Here is a 22388-nt window from a genome sequence, read left to right on the forward strand (position 1 = left end):
TTTTTCCCCCTTCCAATATTTCTTGCACATCACTGCCAACCTCCTAACAGGCAAATTTAATAATGTCATTAAGATACATATTTCCAAGTTTCCCCATTTTTTATCAGATAAAGTCCAAATTCCATAAAACAACGCCCAAGACTTTCTCTGATTTGTCCCCTCCCAAGATTCTGGCTCCCATTTTTACACACTGATCCCAGTGTGCTGGATGGCTTGCAATTCCCTCTAACACATTGGCTTTGCTTCTGTTACTCCCTTTGCCTAAATTACCCTTTTTCATTTTGTTCAATTATTCACTTTTCAAGGCTGGGTTTTTTGAGTCATCCATCTTCTTAACAGTAATAATGAAAAAGAAGACATATTAAGTGTTTATTATGTGCCAGTCACCTTGTGTACATTTTCAGGCAATCGTCACAACAAAACTCTGAAGTTTATATCGTTCTTAATACAAATTATTATACTAATAAGAGGCATATGTGTGCTCAGTTGCTTTAGTATTGCCTGACTCTTTGTGACCACATGGACTGTAGGTGGCCAGACTCCTCTGTCCATGGGACTCTCCAGACATGAATACTGAAGTGGGTTGCCACGCCCTCCTCCAGGGGATCTTCCCAACCCAGGGATTGAACCCGGGTCTCCCGCAGGCAGATTCTTTACAGCTGAGCCACTGGGAAAATTTAGCATTAGGATTAGGGTGGCATAGAAGCCCATATTTTTTGGGTTAATGAGTTTGTTTTAAGTATACTTTGGAAAGAGAATATAGCTTCTGATGCATCCATGAAAGACTAAAAATAAAAGTAAAGTAACTTGATTAAATTTTTTGATATAAACCCCTGGTCACTGGGCTTCCCTGGTAGCTCAGATGGTAGAATCTGCCTGCAATGCAGGAGACCTGGGTTCTATCCCTGGGTCAGGAAGAGCCCCTAGAGAAGGAAATGGCACACACCCCAGTATTCTTCTTTGGAGAATTCCATGGACAGAGGTGCCTGGTGGGCTACGGTCCACAGGGTGGCAGAAAGTTGGACACGGCTGAGCAGCTAACACTTTCACTCTTCACTCCTGGTCACTAGCAGTTGATCTGAGCATTCTTTACTCAATACTGGTTTGCATCCAGCTTCAGAGGGTGAACCAGGAACAGCAAGCTGCACTAGCTATACTGTGGTTTATTGCGCTCATGGTACAGATTAATTTTCCTCTTTCCACATTTCATAGAAAAATTAATGTATATGCATAATAGAAAATGGAGACAATTACTCAAACAATTCCCTGAATTAGATCCAGTTTTACATCTAAATATCTTAATGAAAATACTTTGTCAAACTGAATGTTTCTGTATATTTGTCTCAACTGAATTCTCCACTTTATTTTCAGGTACTGATAGACCCTCTCTCCTCATCCCCTGAAAAACAATTATTGTTTTCTTTTATTCCTTTATTCTGGCCATGCCATTTGCTTTCAGGCTCTTGATTCTCTGACCAGGGATTGAACCTGTGACCCCTGTAGTGGAAGCACAGAGCCCTAACCACTGGACTGCCAGGGAATTTTTCCTCACATCTTCTTAAAGCAAAAATAAAATATTCCTTGACATATATTAGACAGGTCTAGATGGGCTTCTATTGTGTGAGCAGGATTAGAAATTCAATTATTATTAAAAGAGGTACAAACTTTCCTTCACTTTCATGAGAACTTAGGATGGCAAAAATGCTAAAGATAACACAAACTCTGTACTTCATTACTCATTTATGCCTAGAATTGGATTCTTGATCTCATACATACACGAGATATACTCTCTCCCCAGTCCTTTCCATCTCAGTTGATGGCAAAGTCATTTTTCCAGTGTCTCAGAACACTTGAGAGTCTTTCATTGGTTCCTCTATGACCTCACATTATGTTGTTCTTCTTTCTGGGTCATTCTTCTCCAGTTAACATGGCCTTCTGGACATTCCTGCAACTTACCAACCCCGTTCCCACTTCAGGGCCTTCGCGTGCATTGTTCTTATGGTCTGGAATTCTCTTTCTTTAAACATCTACAGGTACCGCCTTCACTTTCTTCAAGTCATTATTCAAATAACACTTCCTTAGTGAGCCCTACCCTGCTAGTCCAATATAAAAATCACAATTCTCTTATTCCTTCTGTGCTTTATCTCATTCTATAATCTCTTCTCTCTCGTATAATTTTTCCACCTCTAACACTAATGGCCTTTTAATATACTATATAATTTGAGTATTCATTTCGCTTATTGTCCAACTCCTTCTAGAATGTGAGTTTGATGATGGCACAGAGTTTTGTTTTGTCCACTGCTATATGTGGCTCCTAGAATAGTGCCAAGCACACTATAGACCCATCATAAATAACTGCTGAGTAAATAAGATAATTAGCACCTGTTACTAACTCTCAACAAATAGATCCTATTTTCAAAGGTAGAAATGTAAAAGTTGTTTCCAATACAAGAGGTATTATATAGCAGATTCCATGGCAATGGAGCAACTTAAGTTTCCATAGGTCTAGAGAGGTCAGGGGCCCAATGAAACCCTGATATTCTCTGATTCTCTTCCCATCAGAATCTTGAAAACATGATCATTTTCTAGCAGCCAAGCACTAATTTTAAAAGATCCTGGAATGTTAAACCTGCAGTGAGAGTTTCCTAAGAGGATGGATCATGATTACAGTTCTACTAGCTGCTTTTAGTATTTCTTCTCTCATCACTTTGCTACTCTTCCTACTTTGAAATATATGAATATAATTGAAAGGTTTGGGAAGCCAATTTGATTACAGTATATTGTATATAATACAATAATAGTGTATTATTGTATAGAATAATTGGAATAATATAATTATTGCTGCACCTCCTCCAGTGTTTCAATAAATTTGATTAATATATACCTTTCCCTGTTGGTCTTTTAAAATGCACGTAGTTGAACATTCAAGTTGGCCTAAAGCAAGAGTCTGACAAAGTTACTTAATTTTTGGAAGCATAAATATGAAAGCTAAAATTATTCTGCAAACCTTTAAGATCCATCTTTTGGTCATGCCTATTTAAAAGAAGCACAGAATTTTAGGGCTACAAGATTGTATTTTACTTGGCTTGATTGCCTTATTTTACACTTATGAAAACTGAGCCCCCAAGATACAAAATGACTTTCCCAGGTACCATGGAACTGAATAACTGTTTTGGTCGGAACTTCTAAGATTAAAACAAAGTAACTCTGAGATTGCCACTGAAAACCTGTTCTTAGTATAAGGAAATTAATTGACTATAGCAACAATTACAATATGGAATTCTAAACAACATGCAGTCTTACCCAGTCTATTTCCATGGTGACTATATAAACACTAGAAAAGCAAATTAAGCAAAGGATAAAATAATTGATAAAATGATAAAGAAAAAGTCTCCACAAGCATCCTAATAAATAATTAAGAGTCATGGGTCACATAAGAGTTAAGAATTTGCAGCTCACCTGAAGTGAACTGTTCCACGGCATTCACAGGAGGAGAAGTCACTTTCTCACAGAGATGGTTCCATGGTATGCATGGCCTCTGCTATTATTTGGAGGATTAGGGCTTCTTTTCTTACCTAACCAATCTAGTCATCTTTTAAGATGCCAAGAAGTATTTCTGCTTAGATATATACCCTTTCTGTTTGCATTAGTGAGTCTATAGTAAGGTTAATATGCCAGAGGAATGTAAAAATCTACAGTAGCAATGCTGTTTTCCTTTAATGGCTTTGTTCAAGGGATGAAGACTTTTTTGTGGTGTGATGAAATCAGTTTGGTCTCCTGGTGTGTTTTCTCCACATGTTTGGAAATCACGTATTTTTCTGAAAGCTGGTAATCATCAACATCTTATCGGCACTGGTGTCATTCTTTTAGCTTTGTTATAATGAAGATACTTTAGTAGTATTGATAACTGAGGATCTTTAACTGAATGAAAAGTATTTTTGACCCTTTGTGGACAGGGGTGCTCTCAAACTACAAACAAAATGATAGTTAAGTTGCATTTATAAAATGGATTTTAACAGATTCCAGGAGGTAGGAACATTAAGATAATTCGTGTGACTTCAAAGGTAAGATCTTTGTGAACAGCATGTCACAATTTCCTAAGAGTGAAATTTTGAGCTCCCTCTACCAGAACCTTGTTTAACTCAGTTTCTTTTCTCCATGACACCTTTCCTATTGTGTGTGATCATATGTAGGTCAGATACCAGTGGCTTGAGAGTAAAGTCTGGGAACTGTTCTGAAAACTAGATTAAATCTGGTCCCCATGTGATGCAGGTAAAACTCCTATGAAAATATCAGTATGGCAACACTGATGGAACAAAATTTTAATTGAAATGATCTCCTTTGGGTTCTATTTCTGTAGATCTAATATTAGTATTTCTCTTAATTTTCTATTTTCTTGCTAATGTACTTGAAAGGGTTTTTCAACAATTTTATAAACCAGTCTTCCTTCCTAAGAAATTATGACAATTTTCTGTTACTTTCCCTTAAAGTCTACACTTCGTGCACCAATGAACTGAGCCTTGATTTACACATTATGGTGAGCTTTTACATCGGAAACATATTTATTCTTTTGAAACTTTAATTATTTGGCAAGTATTTAAGTGTTGGGGAGGTTGAAGAGACCTAAACACGAAATTAACAGAGGACTCAACTAACAATCCACAGAGGAAATAATCAAATAAGTTGCTATTTTAAACAATGTAAGCAAATAGGAGGAAGGAAGGGATTATTTCAGAACACAAATATTCACCGGCAAGAAATTAACCGAAGTAGTAACGCTTAAAAAACTGGAAGGTTAGTAGTTAAATCTTTGAAAAATAAGGAAAGCAACTCAAGTCACTCTTATGACTCTATTATTTAAAGAAATATATCTGTATCAATCCTGAGAGGACAGGACGAACAGCTCAAAAGTGGGAGTCAAGATTTAAAAATAAGGAGAAGGAGGCTAAAATTCTAAGGAAAAATAAATATAGGATCATGCATCAAGAAGCCTTGAAATAGCAAAACGGTTTCAATCAAAACGTAGTCGATAAATGTTAAAAAGAGGAGGGGGGAATTGTCGCTGCGGGGTATCATCTTCCACTGCCTGTAAGGGAAGGATGGAGTGGTGATACGCGGGAGCCGGCGGAAGACCGGATGTTTCACTGTCCCAGAAAGGGTCCCCTGCCCTCAAACGGGCACCGCGAGCGGTCTCTGGGGAAGCAAGCCTTTCCGATCTTTCCATTTCCCTGCACCATCCTAAAAGCACAGTCCCGCTGGGACCCCGGTTCATCCCAATTCTGAAGGAAACCGTTAGAGAGGCCAATCTCTGCCCTGAAGTTGAAAATAAACTTCCTCCGTCCCTCGAAAACCCCAGCCCTCTCAGCTCATTCTTAAAGGAGTCCAAGGTTGGCCCTGAACACCCTCCAGTTCAGTTCATCCCAGCAGCCCTCGTCCTAAAAAGGCCGCGGCGTGGCTCGGGGTCGCCCCCCCGCCAGCCAGGCGATCAAAGAACCACGGCCTTAGGGAAAGCGGCAGCAGTCGCGCGCCGCGAAGCCCCGCCCCCAGCGAGTGTGGCGGAAGTGGCTGGCTCGGGAAAGGAGACCGCGCGCCACCTGGCCGAGCGCGCATGCGCCAGCGCCCGCGCCGAGAGTGGTGGGGGCGATCGTAGCCCTCCCTCCTCCACCTCCGCCACCCCCGCCCCACAGTGAGAATCGGGCTCACGCCATCTTGCCCCCCCCCACCCCGACCACGTCCCCGCCGAACCACCCTTTCCCTTTCGACACTTTCAGCCCCCCACCCCGCCCTTTTCCAAGCGTGTCCCGGGCCGCCGCCGCAGAAACCGCACCATCTCTAACCCCACATTCTCCACGCGGGACGCGCAGCCGTGTCTACAAGTGTTCTTAGAGCAGAGGTTGTAGGGGGATCGGGGGCGGGACGGGGGAGGACGGGGGAGAGGGCTGGGGTCGCGAGGGGCGCCGAGCCCACGTGTCTGGGCCCCGCCCCGGCCCCTGTCCCCGGGGGGCGGCCGCGGGGGGTCCCGGGCGTTCGCGCCGGAGGCCGGGGGTAGAGCCGAAGCAGCGTCTCCAGAGCCGCCGGCCCCGCGAGGCGCCCGGGTTCCCCCGCGGAGTGTGGAGTTGGCCTTGACTCCTCCCCGTTGGCGGGTGGGCGTGGGGCCAGGGGAGTTGGGCGGGCGAGTGAGAGCGGGTACCGCTGGGTGTGTTAAGCACCTTCCGGCTGTCATCTAGGCCGTGTTTAGGGGGAAAGAATTCTTAAAAGAAGGAAATTGTTGCTTTATGGGCGAGGTGGAAGAAGAGTTAGGTAGTGTTAGAAGAAGTATAGCATCCTGGAAAAGGAAAAGATTGACTCCCTCCTCTCTGGGGTGAGCCCACATCTGTGATCCCTGGGGAAATTATTTAGCGTGTTTTTGGCTGGGTGTTTTGGTCTGTCAAGTGGGAGTAGTAGTAACCTAGCTCAGAAATGTGAGGATTAGATGAGATAATACAGGTTAAATGCTTATTGCAAGCTCTGAGCACTGATCAATTACCTGTTAATTACCTGTCATTTTTATCTCTCTGTTTTAAGGAATTCAGAATGACTGTGACCTGGCTAAGTGAAAAAATGAAACTGGCCTCGATTTTTAGGGGGCAGTGGAATGTAATATGTGGCGCTCAGAGGCGTTCCTGGAAATGTGTTATTAATGTACAGGGGAATAAGTGAGCTTAACTCCGTGAGATTATAAGACTTTAAGCTACCAATATTTCCTTGCAAAGAAATGATGATGGATTTATTTGGGAGGGGAAGATCTAGAGTCTTAGTGTATGTGAGGGATAGAACTTTGGAAATAGAATTAAATTCGTCTATGAAGATTTACTTGAAGACCAAATTGAGTACCGAACTCGTGGAATTTCTGGTGTATGTTTGAGAGAGGATGGATTTGACTGTTATGAATACATTTCCTGATAGTTACTATTTTGCAAAAATAAAGTGCCCTTTAGTGTGCTATTGCGCATTTCTTGTCTCTGGGAACATTCAAGAAAAGATCTAGAGCAGCCCTGTCCAGTGGAACTTCCTGTCGTTATGGAAATACTGTATAATCTCTGCTGTCCTAATATGGTACGCACTAGACACAAGTGGCTCTTAAGTACTTGAAGTATGGCTGGTGCACTTAGGAATTTAATTTTTAATTTTATTTAAATTAATTGATGTCGGGAAGAAGGAAATGGCAACCCAGTGCAGTATTCTTCTCTGGAAAATCCCATGGAAGACTGCAGTCCATGGGGTTGCAAAAGAATCCAACAGGACCTAGCAACTAAGCAAACAAAATTAATTGAAATATAAATAGCGGCTTGTGGCTAATGGCTGCCTTGTTGGACAGCATAGGTCTAGAATCCAGGCCTTGAGACCTTTTCCAATTCTTGATTTGGTTGAATTTTAAGTTGGAGAAGCCAGTTCTTAGAACATTTGTTGCCTTAGGGAATCATAATTACATTCAAATAATACCTTTCATTCAAATACTGTAGTTCAAAGCTTGGGTCTGTTAATACTTATTTACAGCTTGCAAATTAAAGCAAAGCATTCTTTTGACTCCTAGGTTGTACAGCTAATGCCAGATTCATCTGGAGATTAAGTGGAGTTTCCTTTAACCATTATTGTACTGTATTGTGACTGGGTGTCCACTATCTTTTATCACTTCAGTTAGTTTTCAGTGAAAACTTTTCAACTCTTTCATTCCTAAAGTTTTTTCAGTTTGAAAGATGGTGTTTTTCATTAACTTTTTATATAAGAAATAATTTGATAAATTATAATAGTAAACTTTGAGCATTGGGCCATTGCAATAGTTTTGTGGTTATTGGTATTCAAAACTCTTGAAGAGATAAGCCTGAAATTTGGCAGTATTTTGCAAGGATTCTTTCTTTGAAATAAAATTTTTTTTTCAAGCAAATGTTTATAAAGTTAAGTTTTGAAGAAAACCTTAAAAAAAACCCCACTTTATTTATAGATAACACACCCTCAACTATGGCCTGGTGTGTGTAGAGTGGTACCCTTCGTCTCAAGGCTGATGATTATCCTTGGATCTGGAACAAAAACTTGAAGCTCATAAATAAAGCATATACAGAGAATACACTGTAACATACAAATCAAATGGATTGCTGTTATGTAGGGTGACTGTATACCCTGCTTTTTTTGTGTCAGTCATGGTTTAGAGCCTGTTTGTCTCAGCATAATTATTAATAGGGATCCTTTCATTTTAAAAAATGTTCCAGTTGGGTCCACATAATAATATGGTCACCCTCCTTTTAAACTTGTTGAAATTTGGAGTATATAATTTTAGGAGGAGTAAATGTACTGTGGTCTCAGAAATGTACTCACTTTAAAGTAGTGACAGATATTGCTTCTGTGCATGAATAACACATGAGCTGTCTAGAATAAGGCCAGCAAGTGACCTGTCTGCTTAAGCCACTGATCATTAAAAATTTCTACTTTTACCAGTATAATTGGCTAGCAATCTTGGGTACTTTGATTGTTGGTTTTCTCTAAAAAAATATTTTGTTGTAAAATCTGCAAAGAAAGCTGGACCATGCCAGTCAAATCAGAACACTGAGTATTCTTGTTATACCTGTTTTACTTTATGGTGAAATTGAGCAATGAAATTAGAAATCTGCTTACCGCGTTAAAGACTAGTTTCACTTAAATAGTAAAGAATAATAATTCAATCTTATGCATTATTGTATTAATTGAATTTATAGTGTAGTGGATTAAAATACTTATATTGAGAGTCAGACACATTTGTTTTGCTTCCTCACTGCTGAGGGTTAAATGCGGTAACCGGTGTGATGTGTTGGGTGCAGGGCTGGGTGCAGCAAAGCACAGAAGTAAGTACTCAGCAAGTATTAGCTGCTCTAGCCTTAAGTTGATCGAGTAATGGATCTGGAGATGCATTTTGGATTAGTTTTAACTAATTTCAAAATCCAGGTATACACCTTTTCTGCCCTATGATTTCAGTTGAGGTGTTTAACTTTTCTGAGTCTCAATTTCCTCATCAGTAAAATAGAATTAGGGCTTCCCTGGTGGCTCAGACTGTAAAGTGTCTGCCTGCAATGCAGGAGTCCCGGGTTCGATTCCTGGGTCAGGAAGATCCCCTGGAGAAGGAAATGGCAACCCACTCCAGCATTCTTGCCTGGAAAATCCCATGGACGGAGGAGCCTGATAGACTACAGTCCATGGGGTCGCAGAGAGTCGGACACAACTGAGCGAATTCACTTCAACCTTAACCTACCTCCTCACAGGATTACTGGAGGCTTCAGATGAGAACTGGGTAAATTGTCTTGTCTTTCAGATGTTAATTTAACTGGTTTAGTCTCAACTGGTCTACCTCCTACCTCCAGTAAAGACTGACCTTAAATCTGCAAAAACTGCATGTATTTTAATTTGTGAATCAGCACATACATAAGATCATTCTCTTTTACAAATAATACTGTAAGTCCCAGCAATGGTGCTTAATTGATCTGTTTCCAGTATATTCCCTGCACAAAACAACTCTATACTAACTACTAAGGGAAAAACCAGTGTTTTCATGGGCACTTCGTGTGTTCCAAACTAATGCTCTATCTTATTTATCCAAAGATGTCATTCCCACTTAATAGGTGGCACTGATGAGTCTTTACTTTCTGGAATGGATATGTAAGATTCTTTGTTTACACTGCTGCCTCTGATAATATCTGACTAATAGTGGATATTGAAGTTTAAGTTTGTGAATATGAAAATAACATTCTGTCTGGCATATAGTATGTATTAGTTGCTGAAAAACTGTTGTGTTCCTTGAATTTTCACAGGGCAGTAAATATGTGAACTTTTAAAATTATAAAATATACAAATATACATTACTTAAAAAGCTTAAAGTATGCTTTTGCTATTTCAAATGCTGTAGAGGTTTTTTGACTGAATCCTTTATATTTCACTTTTTTTTTCATATTAATTTGTTTCTGAATCTTTCAAAGACTACTAAGCATAGTATTCTTTCTCTGAGGATATACATGTTTAATAGTAGTACTTTGGGATATGTTTTCAAGAAACTGTACTTTTGCTTGGGTTCATAATCATTGTCATCATCATGATGAACTAAGTATTGCTAGGTAGCAGGCACTGTCCTCAGTGCTTTGTGTACATTACTTGATGTCACCTATGAGAGGAGTATTTTTAATCTCCTATTTAAAGATGAGGGAACTGAGGCAGGGAGGTGATGTGACTTGCCCAAGGTCACCTGGTAAGTGTTAGAGCTTGTATTTGAACTCCAGAGCCCAGCTCTTTACCTGCTAAACCGTGAGTTGGCATAGACAGATACTTCACAACAAAGTTCACTATGACAGACACATTGTGGAGGACTTGTGAGTTAATTATAACCAACTTTTATTTGTGTGATCCTTGTGGGATAGTAGAAAGAACTCTGGACCAGAAGTCAGGGGACCTCAGTTTTAATCCCAGCTGTATCGCTAAATAGTGATGTGTCCTTGGGCAGTTCAAGAAACCCCTCTGGACTTCAGTATCCTCACCTGAAAAACGAGGGATTTGGATGAAATTAGTGATTTTCAAACTGTAGTTCTGAACCTCCGATGTCTTTGGTCCCCCCTCCCGACAGTCCATGGTGTTGCCAAGAGTCAGACTCAACTGAACGACTAACACTTTCACTTTTTTTTTTCATCTGCCAATGTGCATAGTTATACTTTGCCCATTATAGTTATGGTTGTTTATCTGTTTGCCTAAGGTTTACTTTTAAGCAAAGAATTCCTGAACTTAATTTTTACAGTTGTCAGTCTCTAAGAAAACTTAATGACACGTCCCTTGGTACTACTTCTCAGTAATTCCTATTTTAGTGTGTTAAAACTAAGGCACTAAGGTAGAAGATGGGTGAACTTTTGTATGTATGTAGGTGGACTGAATATTGCGGGTTATTTAAGATCAGAGCGCTTTTCTGTGTGTTAGATTTGTGGCCTCTGCCCAGTGCTTTTACTCTTAACCTTCTTTGTTAGTTGGGGGGGAATCATGCCTAATAGGAAAGTTTTGAACAAATGTGAGCTAATACAGGTGAAAGATAAATTCCGAAATGCTTATGCAAACTCATCTCTTTTTTACATGCCTCCAGAAAATGCCCCCCTCCTTTTTTCTGTTTAGTCACGTTAAGTGTGTTTTTAGCCACATGAGATATTTTATTGAATTGTTTGTACTTAATATGGACTTCTCATAAGATTTAATATTTTTAAAATGTGAGTCTGGACTGGAAGAGAATCTTGATGTTTAAGAGATCTCCTTTTTTGACATCCTTGTCAAATATACTTACTTCTTATTATTAGAAGTATAATTGATTCCAAATTTTTGCACATATCTGGAAAGTTAACCATTGTCACTCAATTGTGTATTATTTTATGTAGAAACAAGTGTTTTTGATATTGGAAAAGTGAGCTTGCCATTTTGTCAGGGTTTGGATGTCACGTATTTTAGGATGATCTGACAGGCAGATTGGCTGTGCGTAAGAAACATTTTTGCAAAAATAAAAATTTTTTTGAAACTCTTTTAAGAGTTAATACTTAAGAGACTCAGTATTTCTTAAGGAGAGTACTGTATATGAAAACATATGGGAAAAAAAAGCGCGTGGAGTAGAAACCTACATTAATATGAAACTAAAGAAAAAATATAATAATAGAACTTCACGTGTCTCTGACCAGTGTGGCACAGCTTCTTTGTCAGTAGGTTAAAAAAAAATTGCTCAGGTAGCCAACTGAGACATATAAGCGTAGTTTATAATCTGTCTAGAGGGAATTTTCGTACTTTACAAGTGTTTTGATATTTTCAATTCAAGTGTATTTTTTGAGTGCTCATATGTTGTAGCCACTGTCTTCTTTACAATACTCCTCTGAGACAAATTATTCTTGACATATCAAGAAACTAAATGAGAGATTAGTTAACTGTTGTTACCAAGTTCTAGTATGTATTAACTTGAATTGGGGTGTGTATAAATATATTGGAATTACTATTGTGTTATCCCCAACTAGACATAGAAGTTTTAAAATTTTGCACATTTTAATTTGCCTTTTTATTTTTTTATATTCTCAGTGAATGATCATTTGGTATTCTTTTTCACAGCAGGAGGAAATTTATATCATGATATAACTTGAGCTTTTTTTTTCTAAGCAATAAAGCTGAAATGTAGTGTGTAATAGTATTGGTTTAACCATAATCTCTTCCTGCCTTTGGAGTTCTATGAAAATGAAAATGTTCTGATTATAACAGCACATTATTACTTTATATTATTTGGGATTATTACTTTATATTACGTGGGATGCTCAGATTATGAATGATTGAAATCGAGACTCTTAGATGCTCAGAATCAGTACAGAGGTCTGCTGAATTAATTGTTCTCAAGAGTGAAACAAAAAATTCTGCTATCTTTTAATAAATGGCTAGACTGATGGATTTCACAATCCAGAGTTTGACATTGTTTTGAGAGTGTTTTAACTAGTAGTAAAGTTTTCAACTCTGAGGTATTTTAAGCTAAAGATGTTTCATGGTATTTCTTTGGTCATTTAGTCACTAAAAATATGAGCTATAAATAGAAACCGAGTAACAGTTTCATTACATTTTTGCTTAATTCACATTTGTGATGTATAACTTTACTACATTAAAAAAATTTTTTTGTCATGATATTTTCTAAGAAAAGGGGTATATCCTTAAATTCCATTATTTTTATTAAAATATACCAGTTTTTCTACTCTGGAACAGAATTTTACAGATGTGATATAATATTGGCTATTGGCTTAATGATCAGGTTTAAATATAAGTATTAATCAGTGATGAACTTATTCCTTGAGTTCACATTTAAACTGTGGCATGTTGAAATAATCTAGGTCTCCATCTGCACATCTGAATTCATTTTGTAAAATATGGCAAACAGCTGCATTTCAATTGAAAGCTAAAACAACTGTAGGACATTAACCCATTGAGAAGATTACAGTAGGTTTTCAGTTCCATGTTAACTATGTTTATTAGAGAAAATTGACTTGAGTGCTTCTGCTTTTAACCGACATTTATTTTTTTTAATGTCTGGGAGATAGGAAATAAAGCATTGGAATGATAGGACTTTGATGTGTTAAAAAGTTAATGTCTAAAGAAGTTAATTATCTCCATCATCAAACAAAATGTGGGCACAGGAAATAATTTTAAAGATTCTGATGCACTATCAGCTCATTATGTCAAGAAAAATGTTATCCACCTGTTTGATTTAAGAATTAAATAACTTGACTGTGAAAGGATGATCATGGTTATAATAAACGAATTGGGACCTTTTCCCTCTTACTAATAAATACTCTTGATATGAAACATTTGCAGTAGGGGCACAATCTAAGAAAGCTGGAGTTTTGCTATGAAGTTACTTTCTGAAATGTCTCCTCTTCAGAGAGTGTTAAAGCAAGGTGACTGGATATGCAAAATGAAAATTACTCTGGCAGTATCTCAGGAGAGTCCCACAGAATGGCATGCCCTCAGATCTGACTTGAGTCAGCCTAAATCATAACTGCTTTTGGAGGGTGGGGTTAACACGTAATCTTTAACATCTTCTCCAGGATGTCCTATCTCTTGTCAGTTTCTCTTGGGACAAGTGGAAACATTTTCTAGGTTCAGTAGGATAGCCAAGTTCCTTTTTCAATCAATGTGTCCTGATTCTGTAGGACTGTTCCTGGAAGTACTTGCTTTCCTGTCTTATTTTTCCCCAGTCTTGGACTGATGATAAAATAATTTTTTTTTAAAAAAACTGAGTTCCAAATGGTGTTTCCTCTTTCTCTCTAATACTTGTAAAAAAAAAAGTACTTATCCCCCCCTCCCCTCTCCCACCAAAAGTCTTTGTGAACAAACAGGACAAATTTAGGCTTAAAAAGATCGATGGCTTTTCATAGCATTAGCTTCTTTAGTTTAGAATTTTGGTTTTCAGGCTCAGTTTGAGTGAAACCTTTTTCTTTCTGTTTCTCTGCTCTTACATTCTCTGTCAGATGAATTTTGCCTGGCCCTTAGGCCCCTCAGATTAGAGAGGGGGTTATGTTGGCAGAGAGTTGGTCCTGCCACGGAATGATATTGGGATGTTCCAGATCTGGCTACCCAGCTATAATTATGCTTGCCTTAAGTCTCTGTCCTTTTGCCTTATCAGAAGCTTCATATGTGGTCCATCTCAGACAGTAGTTTGTAGTAGTTAATTTTTTGAGCTTTCACTCATGGAAGTGAAAGTGAAGATTGCTCAGTCACATCTGACTCTTTGTGACCCCATGGACTGTACAGTCCATGGAATTCTCCAGGCCAGAATACTGGAGTGGGTAGCCGTTCCCTTCTCTGCGGCATCTCCCCAGCCCAGGGATCGAACCCAGGTCTCTTGCATTGCAGGCAGATTCTTGACCTTCTGAACCACCAGGGAAGCCCACTCTCTTTCACTCCTGGGGCTCCGACTTTCCATCTCAGCCATCAGTGAGTGACTGGTTCAGGCTTCCTTGATCAATTTTAGTCTCTGTTGCCCACCAAAGTGGTCAGGTTAGAGGATGTATTAAGAAATACATTTGACAGCAGTATGGAGAGTGAACTGAGATGCAAGAAAGAAGCTATAAATAGAACTCAACAAGAAAGGGAGGAGGTAGAAACATAAAGTAGAATTTATTTGACTTCTTAGCAAATTTTAGGGTGCAGGAGAAGGGATCAAGGATGACGACTTGAGATTTTGAGCCAGGCTGACTAGTAGCAGCACTGATGTCAGTGTGAGAACAGAACTTATTTTATAAGGAAACTGATGAATATTTGTTGAATTATATTGAGGTCTTCTAGTGAAAAGATTCAAGTTACTTAAACTTTGTGATGGTGAAGTAAGGATAATCTAAATTTGTCATATAAAAGTTCTTAGCACATCAAGAAAGGGAGAATTCTTGAATTCTTTCTGTTTACAATAGTTAACATTGTATACTGACTGCTCAGAACTGTTCTGGATGCTTTGTTCATGTTCATTTAATCCTTACAACAACCCTGATAATTGTAATCCTTACAATTATCATTACCATTTTACAGATGAGGTAACTGAGGTATAAAGAAATGAAGGAACTTGCCCCAAGTGCTAGTGAAGTGGTGGAGCTAGGCTTCTAACCTTGGCGGTCTGACTCTTAACTCCTCGTTATTTTTATTATACTTAACATTTCCTAGTACTGCTTAATTTTATTATATATTTTAGATTTGTTAATTCTTCTTTAACTCTGCAAACTATTTTTTAAAGAAAGTCATAGTATTGAAAAATTTATATAAACATAAAATATTAACTAACATTTATTGAGCACTTACTGTGTCCTTGAGATAAAAGCGAAGGCTTTTATCTACTTTTATTACTTAAATGTTATTTTCACTAATTCTTATTTATGGGACTGCCACATACAGTAAATAAAATGGTGTATATTAGGATTGGCATCTAATTTTTCCCATTATGCATCAGCTTAATTTTATTGGGAAAAGAAATCACATTTTAAATTGGTGAGTATTATTTAACCATAAGACTATAACATATCACAGTGCTAATTTCTGATCTACTATTTGGCTTTATTTCTATTATTTGTATTTTTGGCTGTGGTTCAAATGGGAATTAGGTCATGTTTTGGTTTTGTAATTTTGTATCTTACAGCTGTGCAACTTTTTCTTTAAATAAAATGTTACTTGAAACCCCAATATATAAAATAGAAAGATCAGAGTTCTTGTGTTTAGGATGGACAGTGAGAGCTCACTGAAACTGGAAACTTACTGAAATATTGCCAGAGAATCTTAGGGCTCCCTGGAACACATTTTGAAAACCACTGAGCTCTATTAAAATACTTTAATGAGTATATTTCTCCCAATACTTACTGTAAAATATGTAATGAAAAGTTTTTCACACAAGCAATTTTTTGATACCATATTTGACTAAGCAGTTTTCTACCTTGGCTTTATTTGATTTTAATAAAGAACAAGTATGGATAAATCAGATTTTTACATAAGGCAAATCAGAATTTAAAAAATTTCTGTCATTTTTGAAGTAATTTATAATTGCTTCCATTTTCTATGCGTTTACTTATAGCTAAATACATTTTGTAAGCTGGGTTCTCTTTTTTATTTAGATGAATAATACTGCAGCCAGCCCCATGTCTGCTGCCCCTTCAAGCAGTGGAAGAAGCACAGGGAAGTCAATAAGCTTTACCGCAGAATTGCAGAGTATGATGTGAGTATGGCTGTATGTCTCACTTACTACTCTTTTAAGTTTGTTCATGTTGACAGAAGACAGCAGAAATACCAAGACTTATAAAAGTTAACTTGAAAATTTGTAGTCAAGTAAAAAAATGAAATAGTCTGATAACATTTTAAATAGCCATGTACAGAAGGGGCAAATTGGTTAAAAATGCAACAGTGATACTGTATTCCAAAAGTATTGGTTCATCTTCATAAAAGAATGAATACTCATGTAGACATTTGTGCCCTAATTATTATCTACCCAGATTTGTATTATGGATGGTTTATGGTATTTTAGATTTAGAAAATTTTGACATTGAGTATATTCTTAGTGGGGAATATTTTCACAGAGTTCTCAAGTTTTTCTCAAATGTCAGTCATCATCATTCCATGAGCCTCATTTGGTTTTCAGTTTTGATAATATTTCTGTGTTTAAGAACTGGAGAAAAAACTTGGGACATTTAAAAAATACATTTCTTTCTTTTTTCAGATATTGCGTATTCATTAAGATTTCTTTCCTAAGGCTTTTTTCAGCTTGATTTCTGGCTTCTTTCATTGAGACTGCATAACTTGATCTGATGAGAGGTAGCAGATTTATTAGAAATGTCTGCTGGCACATATTAGCTTTTCTTTATTATTGGTTCAAGAGACAATTTTCTGCATATGGGGGACAGCACATTAGAGATCTTCTTTTCCTGTGGCTACATTATTCATGACATACCCAGCAATTTTAAAAGAATGTTTCTGTTTAAGTGGGTGTATATTGATAGTCTTCATAGTGGATTAACTCCCGTGTGTGATGATTATCCTTCAGAAGAAAAATGAGTTTGAGCATGTATCTAATAGTTGCTTGGTAAACATACTTTAAACAGCATTGGAAACATTCAAGTCATAGGTTCTCAAACTTTGGTCTTGGGATCCTTTTAAACTCTCAGTTATTGAAGACCTTAAGCAGTGTTTGTTTATGTGAATTATTTCTATTATGATTTATTGCTTAGAGTTTAAAACTAATGAAAATGACTCATGTGAAAAACAATAAGCCTATGATATGTTAACGAAAGTAATATATACCCTATAAAATAATTATATTCTAAAACCAAAAATTGGTAACACATTTTGTTAGGTAAGATAAGACTAAATTAAATGTATTAATTTAGGAGTTGTAGGAAGTTAGGCTGTCTTTTAAATTATGGAAACTTTTAGGGGCTTATGCATGTATACACTTTGTGTATTTAAAGATTTTAGCTATAGTTTTGGGGCTTCCCTCGTAGCTCAGTCGGTAAAGAATCTTCCTGCAATGCAGGAGACCCGGGTTCGATTCCTGGAGAAGGAAATGGCAACCCACTCCAGTATTCTTGCCTGGAAAATCCCATGGACAGAGGAGCCTGGCAGACTACAGTCCATGGGGTCGCAAGAGTCAGACAGGACTTATTGACTAAACCAGTTACTAAACCATAGTAGCTTTACGCTAAAATTTTATGTTGTACTGTTAATTACGTTTAAAAACTACTAAACATGTTTTAGAATGTTTATAATATAAAGCAAGGAAATTCATTTTCCTGTAGAGCCAGTTCATTAATTTACTCTGTAATTTTAAAAACTTTTAATTTTGAAAATTTCAAACTCATAAAATCATTGGAATAGTATAGTAAACTCCATACATCCATCCTTAGACTAACAGTAATTGTGTTTTGCCAGTCTTCTTTAACCTTTTTCCCTACTCCTCACTTTTTTAAAATGAAATTATTTTAAAGCAACTCTAAGCTATCGTATTTCAAATTTGGTATTATTTATTAAAACAGTGTATTTATTATTAGGTGAAAAAACATGCTTTATAGCTGAGGTCAGGAAACTATAGCCATAGACTGGCTGCTTGTTTTCAAAAATGAGATTTTATTGGACCACAGTCACAGACATTGTTTATCTATTATCTGTTGCTTCTTTCATGCTTCATGGCGGAGTTGAGTATTTGTGACAGACACCATATGGCCTGTAAAGCTGAAAATATTTACTATGTGGCCCTTTACAGAAAGTTTGACGACCTCTGATCTGTAAAAACAGCTTTCTGTAAGAAGAAAGCTGTATTTCCTTTTGTCATTTATACTTAAAAGAGGTTCTACTTAGTGCATTGGATAGACTGTAGGCCATTTAAGAAAACTGAGAAAAAAAGAAAATAAAAGCTAAATTCAGCACTTTCTTATTAAATACTTTTGCAAAGATCTTCCCAACTAATGTGCTTAAGCTGGATTCAGAATGCAAAAGTTATTGTTGGCCACAGCTTTGGAAGAAATGTACATTTTCCTTCTATTTCAGACCTCATAGAGAAGCTACTCCTAATAGTTACATTCATCATTTATAGTCTGAAGTTATTTTTTTCTTCTTATGAATTGCTTCATAGAACAGGAAAATGGGGCCAAGATTAGGGGAATCCTTTTTTAATTTACCAATATTTTCTGATAGCATAATGTTTTCAGGCTTTTGATTATATAAAATTAGAATCAATATGCATTTGATCCTTGCTTATGTGATTTTAAATAAGAAAAGGAAGCCTTAAGTCTCTGTGTTTATTTCATGTTGTAGGAATTTGATTCTGTGAATCTTTACTTTTTTTCCTCTGCATTTTCACAGCTCTTCTAAGCCAGTGTGTATTGTGCTGCTTCTTCTAATCCTCTCCAGCTACTGTCTTCCCCAACCATTCACCAGGAATGAGCTGTTTTTTCTTGACTGCATGACCTCTAAATAAGTAACAATATTGTAGTGTCATTTCCAGGGAATGGCTTCACTGAAAGGTGTCTAGTTGTCTGGCACAAATGAAATTGTCAGGATCTGCTATTAAATACAGAGCTGGCAGTTGGTCTGTCTTCCTATTAGAGGCTTGATAGGACTGACCATATTTTAGGTTTGGGTGAGAAATACTTTGAGTGCAGCATTCTCTAGAACATGCTTCCACAGATTTTAAACAAAAGTATTGGCAGTCAAACAGTTCCTGGGGGGTTGGAAATGACAGCAGCTTTACCTTACCTATGCTTGTAACTTAACACTTTTGCTCTATGCTCCTTATCACAGCTTTTTGAATAATACATTCTAGAAAGGGTTCAGAGGCTTTTCATTTAAAGTTATTGAACTCAAGTAGCCTGTAAATTAGAAAGTAAAATCTTTTCAACCCACATTGCAGGTATTTTGAATGACTTATTAAATAAATTAATTTAAACACACTTCAAGGAATCTTCATTTTTTCTTCCTTATTTTACTCTCATAAATTTCTTTGCTTGGTTATATTGTACTCTTGCAGGTTTATAGGCCTGGTGATAATGTCAGGTTTCATTGCTTGGTAGCATTTAGTAATTCTCATGTGACCAAATTTAAAAAAAAGGTTTTTGTTTGATGCTACTTATATTTTCTAAGAACTCTTCCAAGTGAAATTTCATCCTTATCTAAACTCCACAGGGTGAAAAAAGTCTTTTCTAAATCAGAGTTTTCTTTATAGACAATGAAATTCACTCTTTTACTTGTACTATTCTGCAAATTTTGCATTTTTTTAAAAAAAAGCAACATTATTGAGCCCTTGTATGGCAAAACCTGAATGCCTTCGAGATAGTGTAGCAATAGAGAAGGGTTGTGGAGGTGAATGAATGTCACATGATAGGATGTGAAAAATTCCATGGTAATACAAAGTGGGGAGTGATGATCTGAGTGTAGCCTTCCTGACTTTAGGTCTGTACTCCTGATTGCTTTCTGGAACATCCGTTAAGTATTCTGTTAGCAGCTCAAACTTAGTGTGTCCAAAAATGAACGAGTAGTTTTCTCAGTAAGATTTGCTTCTTCTCTTGGGAATTTTGGGATAAATAGCAATAACCATATATACATTGCTACACTAGAGTAAGGGCGCAGTTGTGTATGTGGAATGGTATCATTTGGCTATTATATAACATTAAGAAATGAGTTGGGAAAGAATGTGTTCCTAGTTCTATCCATACCTTAATCTGCCTATCAAGGGATCTAACATATAAATATATGAATTGATAATTGGTATGTATTAAACATACCAATTTTGGAGAAGGAAATGGCAACCCACTCCAGTACTCTTGCCTGGAGAATCCCAGGGACGGAGGAGCCTGGTGGGCTGCCGTCTATGGGGTCACACAGAGTCGGACACGACTGAAGCGACTTAGCAGCAGTCGCAGTAGCAGCATGTGTTAAACGGCCACAGGGTTCCTTCAAACACTGAGTTTCCCTGGTGTATTTAAGTTTTTCAGGAGGCTGGAGCAAAGAAATTCTTACTCGTGATAAGTGGTAACATTAATATTATTAATATTACAGTTTCAGAGATGCTTTCATAAGGCCAATGATAATAGCAAATGCTGTTGTGTGTACCAGGCATTCTCTTGAGCACTTCCACATACCATTTCATTTACTTCTCACACAACCCTTTGAGGACAAGTGTTGTTCCCTTTTATAGATGAGGAAACTTGAGACACAGGTGCTTGTAACACCAAAAATTGCCATTGTAGCAAGTGGTAAAACCTTGGTTTGAAACAGGAAGTCTAACTCCAGAGTCCATGCTCTTAACAAATTATGCTAAGCTACATTTCAACTAATAAAACTTATTTTGATTTACAAAATTTAGTTTACAAATGAACTTTTACCAACTTACGTGTGACTAGTGTGGTATAAGGAAGAAATAATGGGAAAGGTGAGTAATTGGTTACTGTTATTTGTGATGAGGTCTAATTCTTATAATAAATATTGGATTAATTTGTATTTTCATATTATAGCATTTGTTTCAATTTGTTTCAATTTCTTATGTCTAACCACCAGATCTTTTTAAGCAAGGCCGTATCAGAACCAATAGAAAGTATAATTTTTCATAGAAACTTAATACTTATGTACTCCTTACTGGATGCTTATATGTGTGATATTTCATAATTTTGAATTTAAACATGGCCATAGTGTTGAGTAGTTAAATATCTGTCCTACTTTTGTATTTTGTCACTATTAAATGATTTATTTTAATTCTTGATATTTAAATTTCATTAAAGTAAGCGTATAACTTATCTTTGTACTTTCTGTGAAATTCATCAGTTTGGAATGCTTTAAGATATACACTAGTTTATAAATATAAGAATAATGAATATTTTCAAATTGTAACGTAAAATTGGTCATAATCTTTCCTGAAAGTGAGAAAATGTGCAAAAGTTGATTGAGAACATAAAAGCACTGTGAAGCTGAAGGTTGTTTATACTTTTTTTCCTTTTAGAAATGAAATAAGGTTAAATTGCTCAATCCAATTGAGTTAAGTACTTGCACTGAAAAAGCATATCATTTTATAAATGTGACAAAATACAGTTTTGAATTTGTATTTAAATATCTTTATCAATTATTTCATGAAAAGAAGATAGCTAGGCCTTTTATTTTAAGATACATAATTACTAGAGGGAAAAAATTCTGTTCAGTCTTAGAAATTAATGCTTGAAATTCAGGGAGATGAGAGTCATTTAATAATTCCGTGATGAAAATCCTCGGGCCTGTCGGGAAGAATTCATGGATTTGTCATTCTGAGACTGTAGTACTGTGTGAGTGCAGTTACTAATGCTGGTCAGTGGGAACACCTGTTCTGAACTATTTTGATGGCAGCTGCTGCTGCTGCTGCTAAGTCACTTCAGTCGTGTCCAACTCTGTGTGACCCCATAGACGGCAGCCCACCAGGCTCCCCGTTCCTGGGATTCTCCAGGCAAGAACACTGGAGTGGGTTGCCATTTCCTTCTCCAATGCATGAAAGTGAAAAGTGAAAGGGAAGTAGCTCAGTCGTGTCCGACTCTTCGCGACCCCATGGACTGCAGCCTACCAGGCTCCTCTGTCCATGGGACTTTCCAGGCAAGAGTACTGGAGTGGGGTGCCATTGCCTTCTCTGTTGATGGCAGTACCAGGACCTAACTGATTGATGGTTATTTATTGACTTGCTTACCTTTCATGTTAATATTCATACATTCTACTGTGCTCTTGAGTGCTTCCCTCAAGAGTTATGTAGTATATGGCTTTTGTGTAGTAGTAGCTGAAAACTTCTGAATTCTGAAATACTGCTTTCAGACAAGGCATTGTAGACTTGTATCTACCTTATACAGTTTATATAAAAATTA

General features: G+C 37.2%; 2 protein-coding genes across 7 annotated transcripts in view; one reads left to right on the forward strand and one right to left on the reverse strand.

The window, feature by feature from the left end:
* Positions 1–22388, reverse strand: part of RUNX2 (runt related transcription factor 2) — a 343856-nt gene that overhangs the window by 292321 nt on the left and 29147 nt on the right. The gene's annotated exons all lie outside the window — the stretch shown is intronic.
* Positions 5511–22388, forward strand: part of SUPT3H (SPT3 homolog, SAGA and STAGA complex component) — a 398573-nt gene continuing 381695 nt past the window's right edge. For 2 of the 3 annotated variants that reach the window (XM_018038799.1, XM_018038800.1), the window contains exons 1-2: positions 5511–5893; positions 16143–16243. In XM_018038799.1, coding sequence (XP_017894288.1) covers positions 16143–16243 — 101 coding nt within the window. In that variant the 5' untranslated portion in view covers positions 5511–5893. Of the gene's footprint in view, positions 5894–5932; positions 6362–16142; positions 16244–22388 lie in introns of those variants that run through there. The other variant, XM_018038801.1, reaches the window with a different exon arrangement.

The sequence above is a fragment of the Capra hircus genome, chromosome 23, assembly GCF_001704415.2.
Source record: "Capra hircus breed San Clemente chromosome 23, ASM170441v1, whole genome shotgun sequence".
NCBI lineage: Eukaryota > Metazoa > Chordata > Mammalia > Artiodactyla > Bovidae > Capra > Capra hircus.